Source organism: Chlamydotis macqueenii, chromosome 1 (genome assembly GCF_036417535.1).
Source record: "Chlamydotis macqueenii isolate bChlMac1 chromosome 1, bChlMac1.mat, whole genome shotgun sequence".
Taxonomy (NCBI): Eukaryota; Metazoa; Chordata; class Aves; order Otidiformes; family Otididae; genus Chlamydotis; species Chlamydotis macqueenii.
In genome coordinates, this window is record NC_141556.1 from 15,600,440 (window position 1) to 15,628,127 (window position 27,688).

General features: G+C 43.5%; 2 protein-coding genes across 3 annotated transcripts in view; one reads left to right on the top strand and one right to left on the bottom strand.

Annotated features, from left to right (window-relative positions):
• Positions 1-250: 250 nt before the first annotated feature.
• Positions 251-20,097, top strand: HBP1 (HMG-box transcription factor 1). Of its 2 annotated transcripts, none has more exons than XM_086746512.1 (11): positions 251-347; positions 4,455-4,647; positions 5,752-5,986; positions 7,220-7,352; positions 9,380-9,491; positions 9,601-9,713; positions 10,085-10,241; positions 10,792-10,936; positions 13,283-13,612; positions 17,444-17,585; positions 18,980-20,097. In XM_086746512.1, the coding sequence occupies exons 1-11, from the start codon at positions 333-335 to the stop codon at positions 18,995-18,997; spliced, it is 1,593 nt and encodes a 530-aa protein (XP_086602638.1). In that variant the 5' UTR covers positions 251-332; the 3' UTR covers positions 18,998-20,097. The 2 variants fall into 2 exon arrangements, with proteins under 2 accessions (XP_086602638.1, XP_086602647.1); XM_086746521.1 differs by having other exon boundaries at positions 324-347; positions 4,459-4,647.
• COG5 (component of oligomeric golgi complex 5) overlaps positions 19,971-27,688 on the bottom strand; it is a 187,734-nt gene continuing 180,016 nt past the window's right edge. The window contains exon 22 of the mRNA XM_086746499.1: positions 19,971-20,871. Coding sequence (XP_086602625.1) covers positions 20,757-20,871 — 115 coding nt within the window. The 3' untranslated portion in view covers positions 19,971-20,756. The remainder of the gene's footprint in view (positions 20,872-27,688) is intronic.

Consider the following 27,688-nt stretch of genomic DNA (forward strand, 5'->3'; position numbering starts at 1 on the left):
TGTCGTCTTATCGCACGCAAGTTGGCAGGCGGTGGTGGCGGCGAAGACTACGGCTCCCAGAATACTCGTCGGCGTGCCGGCGGAGGCATTGGCCAATCGCGGTGCTGTTTGGATGTGATTGATGTGCCGCGTGGTGCAATCGGCTGCGCAGGCGAGTCAAAACATGTCCGCCCTGCGGGCGGATTTTTGATAGGCAGGTTAGACAGCCAATAGGAAGCGGCTGCGGCTTGAGCAACGTTGTCTTCGACCACTCGGCGACCGTGCGCCGCCAGGCTGGGACGGTACTCCCTTGCGGGAAGGAGGTGGGGGGGGGAGGCGAGGGGAATTCGGTAATGGCGACGGGTTCGGTAAGTGCCGCAAAGTTTGGAGCTGCCGCTTTTGGGGGCTGCGAGGCCCCGGCGGGGGACGAGCAGGGTCCACAGGGATGGAGGGTGAGCGGCGGCGGCCGCGCGCCGAGCCGAGGAGGCCGTTGGGTCCTGCCAGACGGCGGCGGCGGCAGCCCGGACATTGTTTACTGGGCGCCTTCCCTCCCCGTCCCGGCGGAGCCGCCCCCCCCCCCCGCCCCCGCATCGCTGGGCTAAAACCCACGGGGTGCGTGGGGGCGCCGCCCGCCCTCGGGGCGCTTCAGCCGCGCCGCCAGGCCGCGAAAGCAAGGGGAATGGAGCGGGCGGACCCCCCCGGTTTGTTCCCCGGGGAGCGCCCGCCTGCCCCGGTCTGTCGGAGCGAGGGCGCTCTGCCCCGCGGCGGGGAGCAGCGGCTGTGTGCGGACGGGGGCTGGGGGGGCTTCGCGCCCGGTGAGCCCGGCGCCGCCACGGCGGGTGTGGGGGTGCAGGGGCGGGAGGAGGGGGGGCGCCCCCGCCGCCTCCCCCCCCCCCCCCGGGCAGGGCCGAGCTGTTACGCAGTTGTGAATGAATGGAGCCTTGCGCGCATGCGTGCTGCCGGCAGAAGTTTATAAACAAGGGCCGCGTCCAGGCGGCGGTCACATGATGGGGGGAGGCGTGCGCGCGCCCGGGCGCGGCCTCGGCCCAGCGGGGGTGGGGGGTGGGGGGGGTGACGGGGGCGCGCTCCCTGCGGCCCGAGGGGCAGTCACGTACTGGTGCGTGCTCGCGGGCCTTCAACTCCGCCGTAAATATCTCCTTATGCAATCACAGCCGCGTTCGCCCTGCGGCCTGGGGGGGGGCACTGCTTCCCCCGCGGCCCGCCGGATGCAGGGCCCGTCCCCCCGAGCAGGGTAGGAGCCGCAGCTCGGGCCGTGTCGTGGCCAAAAACACGCCGAGCCGCGTCCTGCGGCCGGGCCTCCGCCCGTGGTGCGGAGCGAGGATCCTGGAGCGAAGCAGCCACGCCGGGAAAAGCCCCCGGGGCAGAGCCGGGCTTGCGGGTGTGCTCGCCGGGCTCGGGGAAGCCGTTCCCCCCGAACTGCTGGGGCTTGGGCGGTGGGCTGGGGGGGAGGGGAACAGCAGGGGGGAAACCACGGGAAGCGCTTCCAGCCAGGCGGTCCTGCGCAGTGCGGTTTGGGTGGGGGCTGCCCGGTTCCTGCTGAACCCCTTCTCGGCCACAGGCTTTGTTTGCTTTTTGTCCCGAATTTATTTTTATTTCTCAAAAACAGACACGGTTTCATTAATAAGCTCTTTGTTAATACTGCCATTTGTTGTAGCGTGACAGATTGACTTGTTTTAAAGCGCAAATTCGTAAATAAAGTAATTTAGCCTCTGAGGAAAATGGCAGTAATTATTGTCTTGTGAAGCGTACTACTTCTAGAAAACATCTGTCGCAACAAGTTTTGAACCTGAAGTTGAATTAAAAAAAAAAAAAAAAGCTTAGAAGCTAAGTAATGACCATTTCCTTGAAGTTCCAAAACATGGAAAGGCTGAGGAGAAGAGAAGTGCGTAGTGTCCAAAGCAGGCTTTAATCAAGTAGAATAAACACCCCCCCAAAAAAAAAAAAGTAAAGCTGCACACATTTTTCTTTTTGTTTTCCTTTTAAATAATTTGTTAGATTATTTTTTTGGCTTTTGTACATGAGTGGCTTTGGTTTAGAGAAATTCTTGTGACTTGGAAGAACAGTTCATTTCTCAAAAAACCCATCTTTTTTGTCAAACTAGCGTGTTGTGTCTGTGCCTTATCTCTGACCTTCAGTGTGTTGGGATACAGGTACTTTCAGACCTTAGTATCTGGTAGAAATAAGGCAGAAGGTAACATTCCCGAAATAAATTAGCTCATTTATTTTGGCAGGAAAATGGGAAAGAAAAAGAGAAAAATAGAGGGGAAAAATAAGGCAGAAAGGGGAAAGGAAGGACGGTAGACAAGCCAGAAAAACAAGGAGTGGTTTTTCAGAGTTGATTACTCAGAGATAGTCATCAAGGTCCTGACTTTTCTGTTCAGAAATGACTGACCTTTCTGCTCTTGTGGTGTTCTGTAATTTTACTGTCTCTTATGGATGACAGAGGAATAATTTGCATTAAAGATGCTTCTTAAAGGTGAAATACAGATGGCATTGATAGTTTATTTGATTGTATGTTCTCAATTCTCTCACCTTCACTCTCCACGTCCTTAAAATCAGAATTGCACTGTTGTGGCTTTTGTAGCCGTGCCGTTTGAGTAGAGTCAAACATCTTTTTATGTTTGGAATGCAAGTTTATGTAAGTTTTGCATGTATTTGAAAGATGAGGAGGTGAGAAGGTTAGAAATTTTCCAGTAAAAAATATTTACTGATTGGTCAGGCCTCTTCTGGTAGGGCCAATATGTAATTTAAAGGGTTGTGTCTGAACTATATTGTGTACAGGACAAGCTGCAGAATGAATGGAAAACTATAGAATGAGTAAAAACATGGAATATTGTTAGTTTTGGCTGTATACACACAATACCTTTTAGCATTTATTAAAATGAAGCTCTTTTTTTTCATAATTGTTATCAGATGGCTTTTTGTGCATTGCACTAAGGGAAATTTTAAGATGATAGGCTTACTGTTTTACATGAAAATATTAGACTGTTTTTAGCTATTGTTTGTATTTCTCTAGTGTGGTGTGTGATACCATACTTGATGTATGTGCATGTGGTAGACTTTTCAGATCTTCTTTCTTACTGAGCTGTGTTTTGTGCTCTTTTGTAAGGGACTCATGATTACTTTTTCAATGACACTTCATTGAAGTACAAGGTAATTGTGTTATGGTAGCTTTAATTCATCATCATCTGAAAAAAACAGTAGATAACCGTGTTACTATAGACTGCATAACCTTGTTTTCCAGCTCTTAGAAGCAGTGGTTATGCAGAATAATCACGCAGTTCTCTGAGTGCTGAAGATGATTTAGAATATTTGTTTTGGTATAAATATTATAGTACTGGGATTTGGGGAAATGAAACTGCAGTGAACCCTACTAGTAGAGGCCGCTTTTTTTTTCAGTTTACAACACAGTTAAGGAAGTTAGCAGTCAAATGTGTTAGAGACAGCAAGGAACGCGACGGGCAGTGAAAAAGACTTCTGCGGATACGCCAGTGGTGAAGGGCCTGATGCTAAATGAGCTAGTGACAAGGCTGAGGACAGCATCCTCTTTGGTCTTTACTTGCAAGGCCTGCTTCCGGGCTGCCCGAGTCCCTGGGCCTGGCAGTGTGCGTCTGATGGAGTGAGGTACCTGTGTGTCTGCGGTAGAGGAAGAGCAAGGTGGGGGCAGGCCAGTTCTGTGAGCTGGCCACGCGCAATTTGGTGAGACTGGGGGGATGTGTCAGAGGAAGCTGGCTGGTGTCATTGTCAGGATGGTCTCCGAAGGGCAGCGGGTTTGGTGGTGGGAGGACTCACAGTAACTAGAAGGAAGAAGATGTCATGCTTGGCTTCAAGGAGAGGAGGGTGTGAGGAAACTACAGGCAGGTCAGCCTAACCTTAGCCTGCAGGAGGGTTGTGGAGCATATCCTCCTGACAGCCATGTCCTGGCTCTTAAAAGACAAGAAGGTGGCTGGGAATAGCCGGGACAGGGTAACGAGAGACAAATCTTGTCTGACTGTCTGGTGGCTTTCTTTGATGGGAGCCGTGGCTCCGGGTACCAAGTGAATGTTGTTTACCTTGGCTTGAGTGATGGTTGAGGAGATGACCCCAGACTTTTGGAGGCAGCGGGCACAGGCTGTGGCAAGGGAAGTTCCAGCTGTGTGTAAGAAGCAACTTCTTTACAGCAAGAGTGGTCCCTGGAAGAGATTCCTGAGAAATGTTAGGGAATCTCCATCCTCTGAGGTACTAGAAATGCAAGTGGCCAGAGTCCGAAGCAATCTCATCTGAATTCGGAGTTGACTTTGCTTTCTGCAGGGATTGTACCAGATCATCTCTAGAGGTCCTTTTCAAGCTAAATTATGCTGTGATTCTCAACAGATGATGGAGGATTTGGGGTTCTGGTAATGAAGTAGCCTGTCAGATGCAATACCTAAAACAGTTTGTGTATATACAAATTTTTAACCTTTGTCTGTTTAAAGTCAGATACTTTGGAGCATCCTAACATGGTGTGGGAAGTGAAGACAAATCAAATGCCTAATGCAGTTCAGAAACTCCTCCTGGTAGTGGACAAGAGAACTTCAGGGATGAATGAGTCACTGGAGTTGCTGAAGTGTAATGAAAACCTGCCCTCTTCTCCTGGATATGCATCCTGTGACGAGCACATGGAACTTGGTAAATGACATGACTTTTTCAGAAGCAGCCAAATTCTGAAGTTTGTTGTTTTCCTATAGTGAAATTACTGCAAGCTGACTCAATGAGGTTACTGATTTTTAACTTAAGTAGGGCAGGGAATACGTCAGTGAATTGTGACATCTGAAGTCTGTCTTTTCCCTGACATCTATTTCCAGTTCTGACACACTGACCTGTTAACTTAAATGTGTTCTTGAACTCGGAGCTACAAATTTCTGCTCCTAATCTCCAGAGGAGCTTTTTTTTTTGTCACAAGAATAATGAACAGAAAGCTCAAGAGCTCCTCCTAAAGAGAAATGATACTGCTTTAGATCAGCTGCAAATAGAGATTCTGGGCTAGAGGAACATATAACTTCCGTTCTTACATATTGGAGAAAAATAGTGTGTACATTAGAAAGTATTAATATAATCAATGACATATGAACACATTTAATTGAAGTCATAGAGTGATTAAGAATAACGATACTTAGTTACATGAGAGCATGTAACACAGACTTTTGTTAACAAGCTGAGCTTTCTTCTGCTGTCCTATATAACAGGTGAAACGTGCAGATGATTGATAGGAATCCGCCCCTGCCAGGCTGTATACCCAGCTTTCCTGACTTCCCAGCTGTTTAATACCAGCTGTTTCTGTGGTGCAAACATGGAAAAGTTTACCTTGTACAGCCCCTGATGTTGATAATTTTTAGTGTCACACCTGCTAGGACAGATTAATTTAGTTGCCTTTTGTTGAATGTTTTAGTATTTTAGCGAAGCAAGTTGCTACTTTTGCATAATTCTGCAGTACAGGTTTGTGTAAACTACTCGGTCTAGTAAAAACTGTAAAAACATTTTACCAGAACTACATTTCTGTCTAGTTACTTAATATTTTTCTTAAATGCTTATGTGAATGTATAATAGACTGGAGATGTGATTATTTCTGCGACCATTTTGTCAGTATTACGAATAGGTTTTGGTAATTGTGGTATGAGGAAATAAAGTTAATTGCTTCATTATGGGTCCTTTCTGATTTTTATTTGCAAGATTTGGTGTCAACTAGAATTTATCAATGCGTATAATTGTGGTAATTTGTGCATTTGTTTGTAGATGATCTTCCTGAGCTACAAGCTGTGCAGACAGATTCTACCCCACCTGCACTTTTTCAGCTTAGTGCCGATGTTTCACATCAGGAGTGTTCAAGGCCCTCATGGAACCAACATACCTCAAGCAGCGATTCAGAAAGTGGTTATTCTTGTGAGAATGGGGTGAACTGGTTGACAGAATTAGCAAATATAGCCACAAGTCCTCAGAGCCCTTTGATGCAGTGCTCTTTTTATAACAGGTACTGACATTCATTTCAGTTTTGAACTCTTAAGATTTGTACTGTTATGTCTCCAGAAACCCTTCCTTCACTCTTCACACCCTCTGACTTTGAACTGGAGCCCCTTTGAACTGGAGCCCTGGTTTTGATCTTTCTGTATAGTAACTTCATTCTTTTGCAGAAGATTGCACAGGACTCATTTCAGAGCCTGTTGCAAAAGCTGCTTAATTGCCAGCTGCGAATGAGGTAGGTTGGTATGAGGACATTGCCTAACCACAGAAGGCTCAGAAATTATGGGTCTTTGCGTCATGTATAAGAAGGATGGAGACAGGGTTTTTAGCAGGACCTGTTGCAATAGAACAAGGAGTAATGATTTTAAACTAAAAGGGAGTAGATTTAGTTTACGTAAAAGGAAGACGTTTTTTATAGTGAGGGTGGTGGAACACTGTAGCAGGTTTCTCAGAGAGATGGTTGATGCCCCCCATCCCTGGAAACATTCAAGGCCAGGTTGGATGAGGCTCTGAGCAACCTGATATGGTTGGAGATGTCCCTGCTCCTTGCAGGGGAGTTGGACTAGGTGACCTTTGCAGGTCCCTTCCAACCCAAACTATTCTGTATGAAGCAACAGATGAAAAAATAAGATTAATTTGTTGTGTTAAAGTCTTAATACTTACTAGTGCACTGACTTTGGATTTTTTTTTTTAAAGAGCTTATGGGAAATCTAATGCAATGTATTTTTTTGTTGATACTGTTTCAGATTTGTGATCTGTAAATTCTGTAAGGCTGTGAGAAGCAGTGTGGGATCTTAGAAATTTCTAGGTTTCACCTTTTAATTGTATGGCTTTGATCTTAGGTTTGTAGTAAGAAAATTAAATGCAGTTCTGTCAACAGCAGTGCGATTGGAATTTAGTCATTACAACAGAGCAGATGTCTTTATGCACTCTTAAGAATGGGATATTCACTTCAAGATACTTGTGTAAACCTCAGCACTGTGACAAGCAGGTGCTGATGTGGAGGTAGTACTGTCATTTGGGTGGTATATAGAAGCTATGCAGGAGTTACGCTAAATACTCCCTTTGCCTGAGCTTGCACCCTTTAATCATCCCGTTTGAGTATTGGTGTGTGGGGAGTTTATTTGGTATTCAGCTCATGCCAACAGAAATATTTGTTAAATAAAAGCATTTTAGAGTAATGGTGCCCAGGTCTTGTGTTGCCTTAATCTGAAATGTTTTAAAATACATTTTTCTATTGTAGATCATCTCCTGTTCACATAATAGCTACAAGCAAAAGTTTACATTCCTATGCACGTCCTCCACCAGGATCCTCGAAGAATGATCCTAACTTCTCCAAGAACGATTTGGATGAAACACCAGTCAGACATGAAAGAGTGAGTTACTCTGAAACATTTGTAAAATAAATAAAGGTGCACGAGTAATGGTTAAGCTTTTCGGAAAGAGAAACTAGTTTTAAAAAAAATAATGTTTAGTTCTAATACCATTTCTATTTAAGAAGCTAGATTTACTTCTTGCTAAACACAGTAGGCTTGTAGTGCTACGTCATAGAGTCCACATTTTTGTGAAGAGATCACATTGTAAGAAAGCTCTGCTTCACTTGCAATTGCTTTTATAGGAAGCTTTAAAAAATTGTATTAACTTGTTTGCTGTCTCGAAAAGGAAATACGGAACCGTCTCCTTTTAGATGCACAAAAACTGTTGGTCCTACTCCTTCCTTTTCTGTCTATTAATGTGTCTGGAACTTGTCTGTTAAAAATACTGAGTTTTTTCCAGTGATATATCTAGAACTGACTTACCCCTGCAGCTTTCCAGTAATTTGACCATAGAATAACGTGTGCTTTGAGCGGTTCTGTGGATGACCAGGCAATGATAGCTTGTAAAATGCTTGTGACAGCCCACACGGCTTCACCAAGGGCAGATTGTGCCTGACCAATTTGGTGGCCTTCTATGGTGGGGTCACAGCGTTGGTGGACAAGGGATGAGCAACGGATATCATCTACCTGGACTTGTGCAAAGCTTTTGACACTGTCCCGCACGACATCCTTCTCTCTAAACTAGAGAGACATGGGTTTGATGGACAGACCACTCGGTGGATAAGGAGTTGGCTGGATGGCCAGACTCAGAGAGTGGTGGTCAATGGCTCGATGTCCAAGTGGAGACCGGTCACAAGTGGCGTCCCTCAGGGGTCTGTGTTGGGCCCGGCCCTGTTCAACATCTTTGTCGGCGGCATGGACGGTGGGGTTCGCTGATGACACCAAGCTGTGTGGTGCCGTCAACATGCTGGAAGGGAGGGATGCCATCCAGAGGGACCTTGACAGGCTGGAGAGGTGGGCCCGTGCCAATCTCAAGAAGTTCAACCAGGCCAAGTGCAAGGTCCTGCACCTGGGTTGTGGCAATCCCAGGCACAAATAGAGGCTGGGCAAGGAGAATGGATTGAGAGCAGCCCTGAGGAGAAGGACTTGGGAGTGCTGATGGACCAGAAGCTCAACATGAGCCAGCAATGCGCCCTTGCGGCCCAGAAGGCCAACCGCATCCTGGGCTGCATCAAGAGGAGCGTGGCCAGCAGGTCGAGGGAGGTGATTCTCCCCCTCTACTCTGCCCTGGTGAGACCCCACCTGGAGTACTGTGTCCATTTCTGGAGCCCCCAACATAAGAAGGACATGGACCAGTTGGAGAAGGTCTAGAGGAGGGCCATGAAGATGATCAAACAGCTGGAGCACCTTTCCTATGAGGACAGGCTGAGAGAGTTGGGGCTTTTGAGCCTGGAGAAGAGGAGGCTCTGGGGAGACCTTATAGCGGCCTTAGAGTACCTCAAGGGGGCCTACAGGAAAGATGGGGAGAGGCTGTTCAGCAGGGCCTGTTGTGATAGGACCAGGGGCAGTGGTTTTAAAATAGAGGGAGGTAGATTTAGATTGGATATTAGGAAAAATTTTTTTACAATGAGGGTTGTAGACCACGGGAACAGATTACCCAGAGAGGTGGTGGATGGCCCATCCCTGGAAGCATTCAAGGCCAGGTTGGACGGGGCTCTGAGCAACCTGATCTGGTTGGGGATGTCCCTGCTCCTTGCCGGGGGGTTGGACTAGGTGACCTTTGAAGGTCCCTTCCAGCTCTAACCATTCTGTGATTCTAGGATTCTATCTAAGCGTAGGTGCGCAAATGAATCTCCGAGAATGAAACCCAAAGATTTAGGATAGCGCATTTCGAGAAAAGGAGATTAAAATACTCCATTCACGTTTACTGCATTCTTTGAATCTTTATCTTCATGTTACATTCCTGTTAGTATCTAAGTCAAAATTATGACGCATACGTAAATTAGAGAGTGTGTCTACAGACGTGTAAGAGCAGCCCTAAAATCTTCCACAGTAAAATATCAACACCATTTTGCTTTTTTTAATAGGCGAATAGTGAATCAGAATCTGGCATTTTCTGCATGTCATCACTTTCAGATGATGATGATTTAGGATGGTGCCACTCCTGGCCCTCAACTGTTTGGCATTGTTTTCTAAAAGGTAAAATAACTTGTATCATTGAATAAGTATATGTTTCGTCTGTCCCTCCCCCCCGCCCGACTTTTTTATATAATAGTAATTATTTTTTTTTCTTGAAAAAATCTATTAGGCTCTCGTTTGTGCTTTCATAAAGGACGCAATAAAGAATGGCAGGATGTTGAAGATTTTGCAAGATCTGAAAGCTGTGGAAAAGAGGAAAATCTTCCAGTGAGTCCTTACAAGGTAGCTGTTAGTTCTAATACATTTGTTTCAAAATATTTAGTTTCTTAAATTATCCCTGAGCCTTTAATTACTGTCTCAGGAGGACAGGTTTATACTGAAGTTGTCTAGAGCTGATCACTGTACTGTAAAGCAGTTGAACTGAGTTCATTTAAGTATGTTTTGAATGTTATATCATCTTTAGTTTATATTTTGATATATAATTACATAAGGATATATATAAAATGATATATCATCTTTGTTAATTTGTAGCAAGAGCACTTAGAATGTTGGTGGTTTTTGATACATTGTAAGATGATGGATATACACCTGTAGTATTCACAGGTACATGCTTTTCTTGGGGGAAAAACTTTGAACCATACGTATGTTTATAGGACTACGGTTCCGATGGATTGAAGTTGATTTCTCACGAAGAAAGCATTTCCTTTGGTGAGTCAGTGCTGAAGCTGACTTTTGATCCCGGCACAGTGGAAGATGGCTTGCTTACAGTGGAATGCAGACTCGATCATCCTTTTTATGTTAAAAATAAAGGTATGAAATACTACCAGTATACTTGGTTGTATATTAAAATATTCTTAGAAAGTGGTTGCACATTATATTCGTGCCCCATGTTGCTCAAGAAGTAAATAAAAGCAGTGTTGTAGAATCAACTGGCTATCTTTGTAAAGAAATCCAGAATTTGAATAAAGAAACTGTAAAGCTACAGGAATACTGCATATCTCTTGAGGAAAGATTTGGTGAAGTATATAAATGGAGCTCCGGAAAACAGAAAAATTGGGGGGAGAAAGGAAAGCTGCAAGTAAGGGAGGCTTTTCTCGCTTGCTAAATATGGAACTTCAGATGATAAAAGTTTCCAGGTTTTGATTACTTTTTTTGCTAGAATGAGATGTTACTTGAGATAAAAATAAACTGTTTGCAGTAAGAATTCCCTGAGTAAGTGTTTCTGATTTCTCTTTTGAGTGAAAGAAACAACATCAGAACACTTTTATAAATGACATAATTTAGAGATATAGGATTGCTCCGGTTAAGAACTAGAGAGATTGTCTGGCCGTTTGTCTAATTTAACTCTTTACCACTTCAGGTTGGTCATCTTTTTATCCAAGCTTGACTGTGGTACAGCATGGCATTCCATGCTGTGAAATGCATCTTGGAGATCTGTGTCTACCTCCTGGACACCCTGATGCCATTAACTTTGATGATTCAGGTGTTTTTGATACATTTAAAAGGTAATTTTTGGATAAAGTGGCCTCAGTGGTTTTTGTATTTCATGAGTAGGCACCTTAAGTCTACAAGAATTTGAAGCATTATGTAGAGCAAAGAGAGAATACTTTTGGTGATAACAAGATAAAAGAGGGAAAATGAAGACTGAATACTAGGAAAGCTGTGTAATTATGTGCTCTGCTAAACTGCAAAGTAATATCTTGGGGTGAAATAACTTTTCGGCCCTTGTTTATGATCGTTTAAACCAGATTAGATAAAGCAGTAAAAATACAGACATTATCTGTGTAAATTCTTCAGGTAAAGTGGGTTGTGTTTGAAAAACCTAATGCTGTTTTCCCACAGTGGTATGTCTGCCAGCTGTTAACACGTGCTTCTTATGCAGCTGTGTATCTGAATTACCTGAGTAGCTTCTTAGTAACTACTGCATGTGCTATGGCTTTAGAATACAGTACTTTTGTAATTTGCTCTTACTATTTTTGTATGTTCTGCTTTTTGTGATTCTTTTCTAATGTACCAAACTTAACTAACTTCAAAGTTTGATAAACTTTGAGATTTGCCTTGCTTTGAGCAAGAGGTTTAACCAGATAGCCTTCAGAGGTCCAACATAAGTTATTCCAAGATTCTAAGGAAACAGTATTACTTAATAAAGACTTTTTTCCATACTGTCTTGAGATTTCTAGATTTAGTAGAATCACTCTTCTCCTATGATGTTAGCTCTTTTGCATCTGTTTTTGTTATTTTTTACAATAGAAGAAAAATGATTTAAAATGCTGTTTGCAGTTCAGGCCCTAGAAACTTGTGGTTTTTTCAGTCTAGGGTAGAGAGTGAGTTCGGTTTGCTTGTCTTCATTCATTTGCTGTCTGGGTTTTTTTTCTTTTTCTTAACTCCTGTTTTGGAGTGCATATGTAGAGAGCTGTTAGACTTATTCTGTTTACATCTCACTGAAAAAATTTGATTTGTGGCTTCTTATTAATCCTGCAGCTCAGCTGAATACTGCCTGGACACTTCAAGTTCCTTCTCTCTTTCTGGGCAGAAGGGAGTAAGTCACTGAGAAAGGAGCGTGCAGTAGCAGCAGCTGTGGTTAACAGGACAGAAGAATTAAAAAACAAAATCCTGTTGCTGTGTTACAGGAAGATTAGGAATAGGAGGGGTGCTGGACTTTCTCATTGTCTTGTGAACTTGCCTGCAAGGTTGTCAGCATTATCCCTTCTTTGTTGCTTTCTACTCTTCTAAGGGATTTTGGAGAGAAGTCTTCAGGCTTCACCCTTGCTTTTGGTTCCATCCCCCAGAAAGGGGCTGCCTTTGCAGACGAGGGCTGGGCTGCCACTTGCAGCATTTCCTTGCGAGTCTACTTTGCGTTTGGAAGCAAGCTCTTTGGAGCCCTTATTTTTGCCATAAATTATGCACCTATAGCCACATCGAGCAGTGGGGGAGAGGAGTCTTAGGGTTGCATACATTTTGTGTTTATTTTGTGGTGGTAACTTAGTGTTTTAGATTCACGATTGAGTAGCACCTTTGCAAGTGTGTTTTCTCCATGGAACATACTAAAGGTGGGGCAGCCTGAGGTTCCCAGACCTGCACACACCTGGAAATGATAACAAATAGTCTGTGGAGTTAAACTTCTTCTGTAGTGCTTAGAGGTTCATTACACTTATTGCTCAACAAAAAATTACAACAGTTTGTAGTTTTTGGAGGTCTGAATTGTATGGGAACAACTCATCTAAGCTGTTGAAGTAGGGGGGACTCTCACATTTTTGTCACTAGAGGGCAGACGTCTGTCAGCTTTGAATAAAATAGTCTGCAACATCATGGGTCTTTAAACAATTTTTTAAATCTCAGTAGAAGGTTCGTAAAATAATACATATTTAATTGCCTAGATATGTTAGGTATACAGTAGTGTATATAATATTTATTTTAGTGTAATTGTTTCATATTTGTAATCAATAGATATTTGCAAGTGAACTCAGCGCTTACCTTTCGCATGTCAGTTGTCCCTTTCAGTACCTGGTCATTCACTGACCAGATTTGGTTTATGGTAAGGACAGAAGCAGAAAGAAACTTATTTCAAAAGAGGATGAAGACAGTGTATAAATTGATTGATAGACAGCTGGGGAGTTGATAGTACACAGCAGCTCTTGCAAAGTTGCAATCCACTATCAAATTGAAAAATCCTATTAATTCATCTGCCAGACTTTTTTTTTTAATTGACATCTGTATCAAGCACAGTTTCATTATGTCACACAAAAGAGACCAGAATACTAGAAATGTCATACAGATGAAGAGTGAGCAGCTATTTAGGGATTTTACATGAAAATTACTTGATCATTCTATGATATGTCTTTTTCTTGTAGTTATGATTTTACACCAATGGATTCCTCTGCAGTTTATGTGCTAAGCAGCATGGCTCGCCAGCGTCGCGCTTCTCTGTCTTCTGGAGGATCAAACAATCAAGATGCTGAGAGATCAGAATGCAGTAGTAAAAACTGTGTGCCCACTGCATCGTCACATCTTTCCTCCAGTTCTTTGTACAGCAAAGCTGGCAAAAGCCACAGCTCAGGGACTGCAAGTACTGTGAGTGCCACTTCTCCAAACAAGTGCAAAAGACCAATGAATGCCTTCATGCTCTTTGCCAAAAAATACAGAGTTGAATATACTCAGATGTATCCAGGGAAAGACAACAGGTAATGGTAGAACATTGTAGTTTTGTTATTAGTGGTGAGCTAGCCGAATATCTGTGTCCCACACTTTAAGTGGACTGAATTTTGCATTGGAAATAAAACGTGTGTATATTGTTTTAAGAACAAGTTTTGAAAGCTGCTAACTCAAAACTTAATTTATAGGTGGACTTTAAATATTTACACTGCTCAGTGAATTTGGCACAGGCCATTTTTGGCAGCCTTACCTTCTGAGAAAGCATTTGGGTGAAGCAGCTGACATATGTATATACGTGCACCGCAGAGTCACAAATACACAACAGGCTTTGTTTACATTGGTGAGAAATGTTCATGGGGAAAAACGTTCCAGGCTCTCTGCTCATCTGTTGTAATGGAAAAAGGGGATTTCTAGTTCTTCTGGTTTAGTCTAGAAAGTGAGGTTCAGTGAGGTTACGATCATGTATTTGCAGTCTGAAATAATGGAGTACTGATTGTTAGGATATCTGAAAGATCTTAATCCAAACAGTACATTGCCAAATCTTGCTTGTCCTGAAGGCGTCCCAACAATCTGCTAAAACTTGCAGGAAGAGTCATATGATTGTGTGTTTGGGGGAGGGCTCTTTGTTGGTTTGGATTTTTCGTTTTTATATGCACGTTTGTGTCTAAACATTTTTTTTATAAAGATGTCCATTATATATGTTTTAAATAGTCTTAGTATTTTATGCTAATTGTGCATATGTAAATATAAACTAAACCACACGAACATGCACTGTCTTATAATCAGATTTTTTATGTATATAACATCATGAAAACTGTTACTCTAAAAATTACGTTGTCACGTAAAAATTCTAGTACTAGATCTGGTAAAAACTAAAGGTGACAGGTTTTGGCTTTTTCATAACATTCTAGTAAGGAGGCTGTAAGTAGTGTTGAGAAATAAAATCCTACTATAGAAATAACACATCCTTAAATCCCAGCCAGTCTTGTGTGTCCTGGCAATGATGTTCTGCAGCATTTACGGTCATTTCAGTGAAGCGGATCTACTGCCTTCAAATTCATGGCAACTATCAGTGAGGAATCGAACAGAATGTCAGGGAAGTTTATGATGGTTATATATTCAATTTAAAATGCTGTTTTCAAATGGATGCAGTGGACTGGAGCTGCAGCTGGGTGGATGTGAAAATAAGTTGAATGTTTCAGTGAGCAGGTTTACACTGAAGGAAAGTGGTGACAAAGTTACAAGTCACCTTCAGAGAGCCCTGCTCCCTGTCCCGTGTGGAAGGCAGTGAGTGCATTTGGATGCAGTTTCTTGGCATCTATAAAATACAGTACAGAAGAAATCGTAAGAGGTAGTGATAAGTGATTTTATAGGCATTCAACTACTGTCGCTTCAGTGTTGCTGGGGCATTTACTAATTTAACTGTTCAGAGTCACGTTTTTAAATGTAAGTATGTGTGATTTTCAGATTATTGAGTAGATCTCACAGTTGGTTACATGTAGTACCCATTTCCCTACACTGGAGTTTGTATGTTTGCTACAGTTATTTTATTTTTCTTGTGCATGTAAGAAAGGACAGAAGTTGAGAGTATTCTCAATTAAGCGGTCTGTTCTGAGACAAAACAGCTCAGACCATGTCAACAAGATGGCAAGCTGTGAACATTCAAACACAAGTCTGCATTTGCATCATACTTAAAGATATTGTGGGCCGTAAGACCGTACTTGAGAAACTGATGTTAGGGTAGCACTTGTTTCTGTTCTAGATATCCTCTCTGTAACCATAGTTGGACTTGATTGTGCGTTCAGAAATACCTGATTAATTTGAGTAGTGTAGATTCTAAAGATGAAGAAAATCACCTAAACTGTTAACAGCATTTGTTCGTGCTGAACATCATTACTGAGTAAACTTGAGGCATTCTCAACTACTGTTCGCCAATTCTTTTGAATTAACTGCAGTATGAGGGATTGCATCCTGCACATTAGTCTGTGGCTAAAGCGTTGTCAGTTCTCTTACCAGCATGTTAAGAGGACGAAGGCAGGGTAGAGAGCGCTGCGAAGTTCTGATGAGGTGAAGGGCGCGTAAGGCAGTGGTGTGGGATGGTCAGTTTTCTCTTGTTTCTGGTCTGGAGAATTAGGTCTCTGCTGTGTCAGGAAGTTTCTCTGTGCACATCTTTTTTTCAGTCTCAGTGGCTCACTCACAGAAACATTTCCTTGGAGAAATGGACCTTTTTTCTCTGCATTACATTTCTCAAGTTTTTAAAACGTACAGATCTGTAGTCGCTTTCAGTGCCTCAGTGCACTTTTGTCTCTGGAGGTATAAGATACATAGATATTTTTGCATTTGAAATACAAAGATTTCATAGTGCATCTTTACTGGAAATGCAGTGGCTTTTTCAGCAAACCTGCTCTCTGTGGGTCAGTGTGTCCTTTCCTGGGGCTGTGAGAGACCTCGTACAAACTGGTGGCAAAACCAGGCAGGTTTCTGATGCTGTTGATTTGCCTCTGGATCCTGCCCAAATGCAAAAAATCTGCTAATGAAGCTGGAGTGTGTGTGCTTCTGATGACAGACCAAAGATACTGGCTCTTAATTTGGATAGAAAGCCAGCAAATCCATTGCCAGAGAGGCTGTGCAAATGGATTTGATGTTGATGGGATCTGGTTGCAATTTGAGGAGTTTGCTCTGAGGAGTCATCAGAGCATGTGACAGCACGGGCTTAATGGCAGCCCCAGTGGCCGCCTTGCTGTGCTCCGAGTGCTTGGCAGCTCGTGGAAGTCTGAACGGTACTACGCAGTCTTGCAGGATTAAAATCCATTTTCTGGTTGAAATGGTGCAGAAAAGCCTTCAGAATTGCTGTACCTGAAATGCTGCGGAAATGGTTGATGACGCTCTGCTCTTCTTGATTCTGTTAGGAGGTCGATGCATATTTGCTGCCAGCAACAAACTTTTTAATGTGATAAGCGCTGTACTTACTGTGTACATCACTTTCTTAAAGCTGGTCGTAGCACTTCCATCATCGTAACTTGAAGCCAAAGCCTACCTACTCAGTAGTTCAGCAGTTGTCATTGATAAAAGAGCTGTTGTTCAGAGATTTTCATTCAGCTGAAGGATGGAGTTAAAGCTTTAATGGAATATCGATCCAACATTTGGGAGCGCAGTTAAGCAGTGTGGCAAGATAATATGGGGAAATACTGTCCAAAAGACATCAAGGTTATAAGGAGTAGGAAAAGCAGTTCGTTCAGGTTCTGGAAATAATGATAGGTGTGTTAGAACAAACCGTTCCTTTTGCATCGGAACGGGGACTTACCAGTCCATTCCACCCACTCGTGTTCTCCCCAGAATGGAGTAAAGGTGGAGGAAGCCGCACACATCTATTAAATAGACACTGGGCTTTGCAGTTAATCAAATATTTGTTTGGCTGAGGTCATATTCACATCATTGCCCTAATTATTAGAGAACATATTTTCAGCAGATCTGTCATATGATCCTCTCGTAGGAAAGCAGAGCAAAACAAATGTGAGTTACCATCTGGTGGTGGTTTTTTTTTTAACATCCCTGTTCTGCTGGTTTACGCATGTTGCTGTGTATTGAAATGTACACCCTTGGAAATGCAGGAGTGTGCGTTGGCCCCTGCTCAGCTAACACAGAAGTCTCAGCTGTTTAGCTGTTACAAGAAGTATGAGAAGATATTCAGAAACACGACTACTTAAAAAAAAAATTAAAGATAGAAATTAAAGAATTTATTTCTTCTATGTGGTTTTTTTTTTCCACATTTGTCTTTTTTAAGGTGCTGAGATATAAAAGAAAAATAAGGTATTTCTTAACACCCTGTCCTTACCGTACTATAAACATTTATCTTGCAGAGCCATAAGTGTGATACTCGGTGACAGGTGGAAGAAAATGAAAAATGAAGAAAGACGGATGTACACGCTAGAAGCCAAGGCCTTGGCGGAAGAACAGAAACGTTTAAATCCTGACTGTTGGAAACGAAAACGAACAAATTCAGTATGTTTGTGAAGCAGTCTTCTCATTATGCAGTTAAATTTGTTCATATGGTAGCTGCAGTTGGTTTTGTTCAGGGTATGCTGAACAGGATCTGCTGTCTGCTTCGCTCCTGGTAGCCCAAACCTTCACGTTACTCCTCTGTGTGTGACCTGCTTTTGGACAGCTGGCAGGAGGCAGATCAGGAGAGGGTCTGTCTGTGAATATTTTGTGAGTGTTCGGTGAATTCCGTTGGACTGAAAGTGAGCGTGCTTCTGAACTGCAGAGGGGGACATGATCTTTTCTTCAAAGTAACTGAGTTTAAAAGGTTGTACCTAAGTTGCCTGTGTCCATTCCCCTGAGAAACATTTAAACTGTCACAAAATCATCCTCTCTTGTGATTCATGGTCTCATTTTTCTTCAGTAAAGGCTTGTTCTTTACCATTTTCTATCTTTTTTACTCTTAATTTATATCAGCATATATGAAGTTATAGAGGGGGCAAAGTAATTTTTTTTTTCATTAATCCCTTCCATTTATTACTACATTTTAATTGTAAAATAAATACAACAGATAACGCTTATTCTGTAGGGAAATAAATTGTTTTCCACTTTGAAGAATGCAGTCAATTTAAGAGTCTGCAGGAGTGTATTAATAGGTGGCACATGTATTGGGCAAGATAAGGGCTTTCCAGCTAAGAAGTCATATAAAGAGAACATTAAAAAAAGGCAATTCTGGAGGGTAGATTGGAAGGAAAGATCACTGAGGTGCACAGTGGCAGGTCCTTCCATTTGCCATTTTATGCCTGGGTAGGAGCATCAAGTGTGTTGTGGACTTCACAGGTTTAAGATTTCATCCTCAAATTGCCCCCTTTCGTTTCATGTGTAAACGAGGCTGCCTGTCTCAAGCCTATATCCAAGTGTTGCCTTAAGACTGAGTAAGAAATGCTCCAGCATTAAAGTTGCTTCTTAATGCCGTGCATCCTTGGTGCCGAGTTTTCAGTCCCTTGTTGCAGAAGGTTTCACCAAATCCCAGCTGCTAGGAACAAGCTGTTTTTCTGTTCACTGTATTCTATTTTAATCAACAGTGACAGCTTCTGTTAGACTTCCTTGTGGGTTTAGTTAAAATAATACCATTTATTTATTCTGGTTTTTACGCTGCTGCAGTCTTGGGCATTGGAGGGCGAGATCAGGTTCACTTCACACGTGCGCCTGTGAGCTTCAGGGAACTCGGTGGTGGGGGTGTTTGTGTATAACTGAGAGGAGTAGCGATGGGCTGGCCTTTTTTAATGAGACGTTACACTTAAGACGTTATCTTAAATGTAGGAAACACTTGTTTTGAAAGCCCCAGGTACACTGTCTTATTAATGTTCCCCTTTGCTTGGTAACCGCTAACTTGTTTTTCTCTTCTCTTTTCTCAGGGCTCACAACAGCATTAAGCCAGAATTTCCCTGTTAACTCTGTATTTACCAAATGGCTGTTGCTTGATGGCAAGAAGCTGCAAGATCAAGGTCTTACTATTTGTGGTGACTTTGAGTGACCATAAAATACTGGCACCATCAAGTCGGAGATGATCTAATATGAGTGCAGATTTGCTTTTTACAATAGAACATTAAGTAAGCTAAAACTATCAACATTTTAAACCAAATTGCCTTATTTTTCTTCCAGACTTCATATATGTATCAGGTAATATAGGCTTGAAAATGGATATCCTGTGGTGCTAAAGTACTTTAGAAAGAGGCGGAGGAGACTTGTATAAATGTTTATTTTTAAAAGAAAATGTACAAAAAGGGGAATTTTAGAATACGTAACAGCTGTTTATATACATTGATTCTTATATTGCTGATTAATATGTATTACACCATATTATTAATTACGATCCTGCGGCCTGGGATTTTCTGAAATGGCAAAATGTATTATCAGCCTGTAGCTTCCCGGCCTGCCCAGATGCCACCGCGTTACCAGAACATGTGGAAAATGGAGAGCGTAGTGTAATGTAGCACGGGAGCCGCTGCTTGGGTTGCCATGTGTAGAGTTTGTATCCACAAGTGAGATATTTCGCACCAGCTGGCACTAGTGAGAGCTGTTATTTCCAGTGGAAACGATGGCCTGTGACGGGATGAAATGAATAAATAGCGTTATCTCAAGAAAAATGGTGCTGTTGCTATCGTCACCATCATAGTTTTAACTCTGTGTTTTGTCTTTGCCACATACTCTACAATATTTTATTTTGCCATAAGACATCTTTATGGTGGGGGCAAACTTTGCACTTAACTATACGTGCAACACTTGCACTTTACTTTTTTTTTTTTCCTCCAACTGTCTAAAATTAGAGCGGCTGCTTTAGGATTACAATTGCTTCTGCTGTGACCTTTTACAATCATGGCTTTTCATGTACTAAACAGCTGTGTGTTTCTTTTTTTTTTTAAGAATCACAACTGTAAATTTCAGTTCATGACACTTGTCTACATGATGTTGCCCCTAAGATTTTTGCACACTATATTCTTGTATTTTATTTCAAATAAATTCATTAAAATTTGGTGTTGTGTATTTTATAAAATGAAGGAGACCAACCGGAGATGAGCCTGTTCTGCGTGGAAGTCCCTCCATCTGTATTCTGATGCTTTGCAGCCAGGAAGGCTGCTGAAGAATTTCACAGACTGAATTCAGGATTGGATAGCCAATGTTCTTTATTACAGTTTAAGCAAAAAGAGTTGAAATCAAGATGAAATATTTCAAAGCGGATAGCAATGCACTAGAAAATCATTTATGCTATTTATAAATTTTTTTTTGTGTTAAAATTAGTGATTTTTAGATGGAAACTGATGATTCTAGCATTTCAAAGTATGATTTTCTGAATAAGGCTAAAATGTATCCAACGGTTTAAAACTGTACTTGTAGGAAAAGAGCTACTTCCTTATTTGAGATACGCAGCAATGTATCGTTTTTATTAGATGTAGATTTACAGCACATAAATTTTGTATGATTTCCTTTAATATTTCTGTATAAATAAGTAAGTTCCTGCAATGGGAAAGTAAAGGAAGAAGACAGAAGTTTCATAGCTGAAGTAGGTAAACACATTTCATTGTAAAGCTTGTGTATTTGGGAAGAATTTACATGACCCCTCGGTGCAGCTGTGGCACCAAAGACCCTGGCTGTGTTACTGTCCATTTCCTTATTTGCGTTGTCCACATGCATTCACTGAGAGGTCGACAGCGCTTTCTGCAGCAGCTGAACCATTATGGGATAGACCGGTGCAAACTCCTTTCCCTCTCTCGTTCGGACAGATTGAACATAAGCTTCCAGTGCACCACTGAAAAAAAAAAAATGAAGAAAAGTAGCTAAAGCAATTAAATAGCATACAAGTACTGTAAGTTCAGGATCTACAAAGAAAATTGATCTTCTTCCCTACTACAGAATTTTCCTCAGGTGATCTTACAGGTCTCTGGAAGGAAGTGGGCGAGAAAGGCCTTACAAAGCTCTACATCATTGTTCGATGAGCTTTCTCTCTGTTCTTGCATGTTTTGAGGAGCGAACAAGTTAACATTTGTATCAGCAGCATGTTGCAGATGGCTTGAAATGACAGCTCTGACGCACAGACTGGGGCACAGGGCTGTACTGGTAACCTTTAGAAAGGAAAAGAATAGACTCCAGCTGCTGCAGACGCCAAGCGTACAACTTGCTGGAAACTGGGGCACTGGTGAACAACTGGGATGCCTTCAGGTGATTTCCTGGCTCAGTCTTTTGAACTCCAGCTGTCCTTTGGGAGATGCTGCGCTAACCCGCAGACAATGTGTCTGTGTGCAGCTGTATGTCGTTGCTGTGTTTTTCTTGCCCAGTGTTGTAAGATGCCACCCATACAAGTAGTCGTGTGGGATTTACACAAATGCAGCCATTTCAAAGCTGAAAGGGCCAGCGGTGATTATATGCTTACCTGTATGTAATTTAACTTGCTGTACCACACAGGCCGCCTTTCAGCCAGTGAGGCCAGTATGTCGCACTGCTGAATGGCAGCTTAGATGAAAAAAAAAGACACTGTAGGTGCTGACCCAGGCAGATATTTTTAAATTTTTTTTTTTAACTTAAGAGGTCATTAATTAGGCCAAGTTAGTTTTGCTATACTGAAATACAGCTTCTAATTCAATTTATTTTCCCCGTCCTTGGTCTCTTTTTGCCTATTTCTTCATGTACTAGATGATACAATGATTTTGGAGTTTCCTTCTAAAACCCTTTGTTTATCTTGCATTCCATTGGCACTAGTTACATCAAAACTGTGACATGTAGGAAAACGTGCACAAACAACAAGCAGCCCTCATTTCAAGTGGGGACTAACACAGATGACAACTGGTACCTGGCTGTTCCTTGTCTGCTTGGTGGTGGCTGCAGCGCTACTACAGCCTGGCATCCCAGCCCTTCCCGGCCGTACCCAGGCGCTACCCTAAGGGCAGCGGGTCCGGCTGCTGGTGCTCAAGCAGCAGAGTTGAAATTGTCACCGGGTCACTGAGTGGGGAAGCAGGCTTGGGGTTTGTCTCCTGCATTCCTTTATGGAAGCGCAGGACACCAGCACGGCTGTGCTGCCAGTGAGGGGTCCTCTGGGTTGTAGCGAGGCAGGAATGTTCCCAGTCCTCCTGGGGCACGATGGGTGCTTGTCGTGCAGAGCTGATGCTGTGAAGGAGGCGCGGGGGCGGGGGGGGGGGGGTGGCAGCAGTGTCCTGCGTATAAATGCACATCAACTGCTGTGAGACGGTGGGCTGGGACAGGGCGGGCGTAGCTGTGTTTCTGTTTGCTCCTACTTCCAGCAGTTTGTGGTGAAATCCTGCATTCCTGCAGAGAGTTCAGGGGCCCCACAGCAGCGCTCCCCACCCACCTGTGCCTGCTGGCAACTGGAGGTGGTGGGCAGTAAGCAGGCATTTAATTAGGCAAGGCCTAAGGAAAGCAGAACCACTGAGGAGTGAGACTGAGCCTGTTTCACACACACGCAGAGTCTCCTCCTAAGATGATGAGAGACAGGAGAGGCCCAGATCCCTGTGGGAATCTGCAGCACTGGGAAGCTACGTAAGAGCCCAGCAAACCTGGCAAGCCAGAATAGGAGACGGTAGGAAGAAGCGGGGTTGTAAAACACTTTGTTGCCTGTGAGTAAAGCTGTTGCAAAACCAGCAAGAGCTCTGAACTTCCTAAATGGAAACTAAAACCCACTCGTGTCAAAGGGCTGCTGGGAATCGCCAGCAAAGTTCATTTATTAACAAGTGGGAGATGCTCCTGAGGCCAAGAGCCTGTACTCAGTTTGCTGGGGAGATAAGTGTGAGCTCTGGGTTCCCAGAGGCCAGTGACAGCGACGACAGCCCAGCCCCACAAGCTGACACACGCACCCCTGCCCGCCACGCGTGCACACACACCCACGTGCGGAGTCCCTGGCCTGCCGCTAATGGAGTCTGACAGGGAGAGAGCAAAGCGCGCACCTGTGCAACCAAGGAACCGGAGGCGGCTTTTCTTCTGAGGATGGGGTAGGAATGAAAGAGCACGGGCATGAGGGGATGCCCAGCACCCACCGCAGCTCCCTGACGTCCCCAGTCGGTGCAGCTGGACTCTTTGCTGAAGCCCAGGACGCATTGTCTGAGACTGAGGTGATGCAAAAGGAGGATGGATTGGATTACTGAAGAGTTTACACGCTTCACAAGAATAAAGTGAGCAAAGAAACAGTCCCTCATGTTGGTGGGGATGCACTTGAGAGCTCTTCAGTTTTGATAACTACTTACTAGAGAGTTGCTGCTGAGGGGTCCACACCAGGTACCAACTCACTCTGAAGAGTCACTTGGCATTTTTTGCACATCAGCAAACAGCAAGAGAAAAGTTATTCCTAGTTACAGCCAGAAAGGCAAGGAAAGAATATTTATCTAGCCAAAACAAAGCTGACTTTTTGCACTTTATCAGCTCCCTGAAAACCTTCAGCCTGCTCCTCCCAATGGTCTCTGGGGAGTAGCACAGGGTCTACAGGGAAAAAAAAAAAGAGGCAACAACTAAAAAAACTGCTTTCTGCAGCCACAAAGTGCCTCGGGTGCAGCTCACCTCACTCCCAGCAAAGGCCATCAGCATGACAGATAAATACCAAGATTTAAAGAAAAGTGAGACTGGAGGAAAGGGACACAGCATGTGATGAGCAGACTGAGCAGCGGGTGGGAGATGCCAGCAGGGAAGGCTCAAGGATCCCATCAAGATGAGGGGAGATGCTTCGGAAAAGTCAAATGTGTCTCACGTTTCCACTCAGTGAGCACTCGAGTGCTCTGGTCAGCAGTAATTGTTAAACATGTTAGATGTTAGTTACCTTCTACAAAGAATAGTCCCTTTTATTAAAAAAACAGTTGAGAAAATCTTGTGACAGTTTTCTTACTGTGACTGCCATTCATCTTGCTGAATCTTTTCCTTTCCACTCACCAGTGTCCCTGTCTTTCCCTCTATACACACTCCCCAAAGTTTGTTGGACCCAAATAGTTTTTTTTACGTCATCAAAATCTGAAAATAGAAAAAAAACATATTGACCTGCTTAACTTAGAAAGCTCTGACACCTCTCGGTGAAGTTGTGGGCTGGCATCATTATCCAGATGGTAACACTGCTATCCCTTTCTGACTCTATATCCTCACTTTGAAAAAGCCCTTCAAAAAGATGACAGAGATAACCAGATCCCTTCAGATGAAAGGGAGAAGCTTTATCCTAAAAGCAGCCCCCAAAACCACTCAATGTCAGCCTTTGCTAATCCTTACCCAGACTTACTCCCATCGGATCAAACAAGAAGGAATGAGATCTAGGCTACGCTAAGTGCCAAACACCAGTATTAGCGTCCTGCTGCCACACCTTCCAGCAGCTTTTACCTTTTTTCTCTCCTGCCTCAAAAGACTCTGATTTCACTGGCAAAACCAACTCCACCAGTGGCAGCCACTGTCCTCTTAAAACTCACAAAGCAGCTAAAATGAACTTGGTGAATTGTTTGGTGGCCACAGGACTGCCCAGACCCTTCTGCTTCCCAACAGAGACCAACAGCCAACACAAGTTGATTTTGGTCAGTTCTTCTGCTGTGCCTGCTCTTTTACTGTGGCTTTGCTTGCGTTGTTTCAGAGTGACAAGCGTCATCAACATGACCAGCCCAGGAACACTCTAACCAACTCTCTTTTCCACTCAAAAAGACAACCAACAATTACTACTCCATCAATACTATAAGGCAAATTCTCATGCGTTTTTCTGAAACAGACCTTGTACAGCTCTATAGTAAATAATGAAAATAAAAGCCTCCTCAATACTCTCTAAATGCATTCACTATTTTCCCATCTCCCATGTTTGCATCTCCAAGAAAAGTATTTAAATGCTCTAAAGCTGAGTGTTAAAATGCAATTCATCATCAACAACTGGATCTGAAATGCTAAAACAAAAGCTTGGTTCTTCTAAGACAGGAAGAGTCTGGCTAATGGCCAAACCCACGACAGAGGCACGGTGAGCACCAACTTCTCACCAGATTTCACATTTATGTCAGGCTCCCTTGACTTGTCAGCCTTCAACTTGGAAGGTTATTTTGCAAATGCCACATCTCCTGTTGGTGAGGATTTCATTGTAACCTGGGGGAACAACTGACAGGAACTGCAGTGCCAAGAGAATGAACAAGTCATGGAGAAACATCTACCACAGAACAGAGGACACCAGCACCTCCAGAGCAGAACTGGCCTGGAGAGCTACGGGCTTCACATACCCACCAAGGCAGAGCAGCAGTCTGCCTCCCAGGTGGGCAGGTGTAAGAGAGCAGCTGGAGGGGCCTTGCACTGAATTAGATGACAAAAAGCTGCTGTGGCTGCTAAAGGCTGGGAGCCAAGAGGCAGCTGCAATCACCTGGAGCTCCATACCCCCCTACCGGGTGACCATGGAGCTGCTCAAAACCATGGTCAAGCTCTGATCAGCTCAGGAAACTCTCCTCTGCATTGCTGTCTGTGGTAACGACATGATGGCGACAGGCCAGGAAGCCTGTCATCCTACCAGGAACAGCATTTCTGTTAACAGAAGGTCTAGGCAGTAAAACAGCAGAAATGGTTAATCCAGGGAGAAAGGATGTTTGTAGCCCAGAGAACAACCGTGAGGCTGCTTCAGAGCGCAAGGGAAAAATCGGCAGGGAGCTGTAACCAAAAGCACCAATGGTTATAGGGTAGATGTGATTTCTGAAGTACATTTGGGATGGGAACACCGTTTCTTTGAAGACAGCTACCAAGTCTTAAGAGTGGATTTTAGGACTGCGACGTACAGAAATACAGACAGTGCAGGGAGCTGCTTACAGGAAGGCAAGACGGTTCCTGCTGCACACAGCCAGCATTTAGCTCAGGCTGGCTGAGCTGGGCACCTTGTAACAACGCGCTTCACTGAAGTTACCAATATGCCTACATGAGTGTATCTCATTTTGGGAGATAAATGAGTTTAGTAGCAATGTTAACAGGTGAAATGCAGATTTTATAATGACATTTTTGTAAACTTTACCAGTCCTAGCTCAAACGACCATCTGTAAACTATGCTGGCAGTACAGAATTCAATCAGATGCACCGGTTTACCGATTTACTAAAATCCTGTCTTAAAAAAAAGTAGGCTTGCTCCTGTAGAGGACACTGTAAAAACACAAGTGCATAAGTAGTAATGGAAAAACAAACAGCATCACGGGTGAAAGCAGTATCATCAAGTCTCCAGCACAGAAGAGATCACAGCTGTTGTCATATAAAAAGACGTAATTTATAGTTATATTACCAGTGTTTAAGAAGATGGAAGAAACCCTGTTTATGTAATATGGAAAACATACTCTTGAAGGGATTAGACTAAATAATGCCCTAAATTCAGCATCTTCCAGTCTAATAAAGGACATAAAACCTGTTCAGCAATCTGTTTCTATTTTAAAAGACAAGCTATGGTATACATTACAAATATTGTTTGTAAAAGAGAGCTATGGAAAGAGGGGTGGTGGGATGTTCTGCATATATTAATGCTTCATTAAAAATGCCATAAGAAGTAAGAAAAAAATATCTAAGTTTAAGATGCCCTCCCACATAAGGAAAAGGATTTTAAAGCACTTATTAAATTACTTCACTTGCTTGAGCAAAAACATGAGCTTTCTTGGAAATCAGGACAAGCTGATTATATAAGACCCAGATAGTTCTTTTTTAAAATTGTATTTCAACCCATGAAGATTTATATCTACAGTTAAAAGAAAAAAAAGTGTCTGACTTGGGCTGTGGTTCTTCAAGAGATCTTAATGCGTATCATTTAGAATTACTCTAATTAATTAGTTAATTTTAGATGGGATTGTGAATACTAGCGCTCCCCTCCTGGGCTCTGACTCAGTCAAACGGAGCCTGATCTAAACCGTAAGCTTCCGAAAAGGCAGGGATCGTCTTTCTGTGCAACGCTGGGGTAGAGCCCTATGCACTCAGGTCCCGTCAATTAGCAAGGCAGCTGGAGGACAGCAGGGCCAGGCTTTTGTTTAGGACTTTTTAAAAGTCTGCTTGCTCCGCAAACTTCAGGGCAAAGAGGAAAATGGAAAATATGCTGTAGAAGAGCACATCTGTCTGACATCAGATCTATGTAATCGAGTGCTGTAAAAATTACTGTAAAACCGAAGAGTAAAATCACCAGCAGCAGCATCTGTAGGACAACAGATCAGCACGAGACACCGCCGGTTCATTCCAGACTGCGTAATAAAGAGATTAAAGGAACCGTGCGTTGACAGACAAGTGTGAGTGACATGGAGGGTTTTTCTGAATGGCCTGGCGCTGGCCGGGGGTGTGCTCGGAGGCGCAGGCGTCGCAGCCAGCGCGCGGCAGCCCTCCAGCCACGCTGCGCGGCCGCTGCTTGCTTGGTTCAGCAGAGCGGAGCAGCGACCCGGCACGGCTCTGCCGCTTGCGGCAAAGCTGTCACACGGCTGTGCCTAGCACGACGGAACCCAACGCACAGATGGGGCTTTCGTGGTGGTCCCCAAGCTGGCTTTTGTCCCTGCCTGCTGGCAGGTTAGCGGTCAGAGACGCTCTCTGGCTCAGGACATCGCTCATTATGAAAATGAACCCTTCACTGGGCCCGGCTTTCACCTCTGCTCCAGCCAAGGTGGGCTCGAATG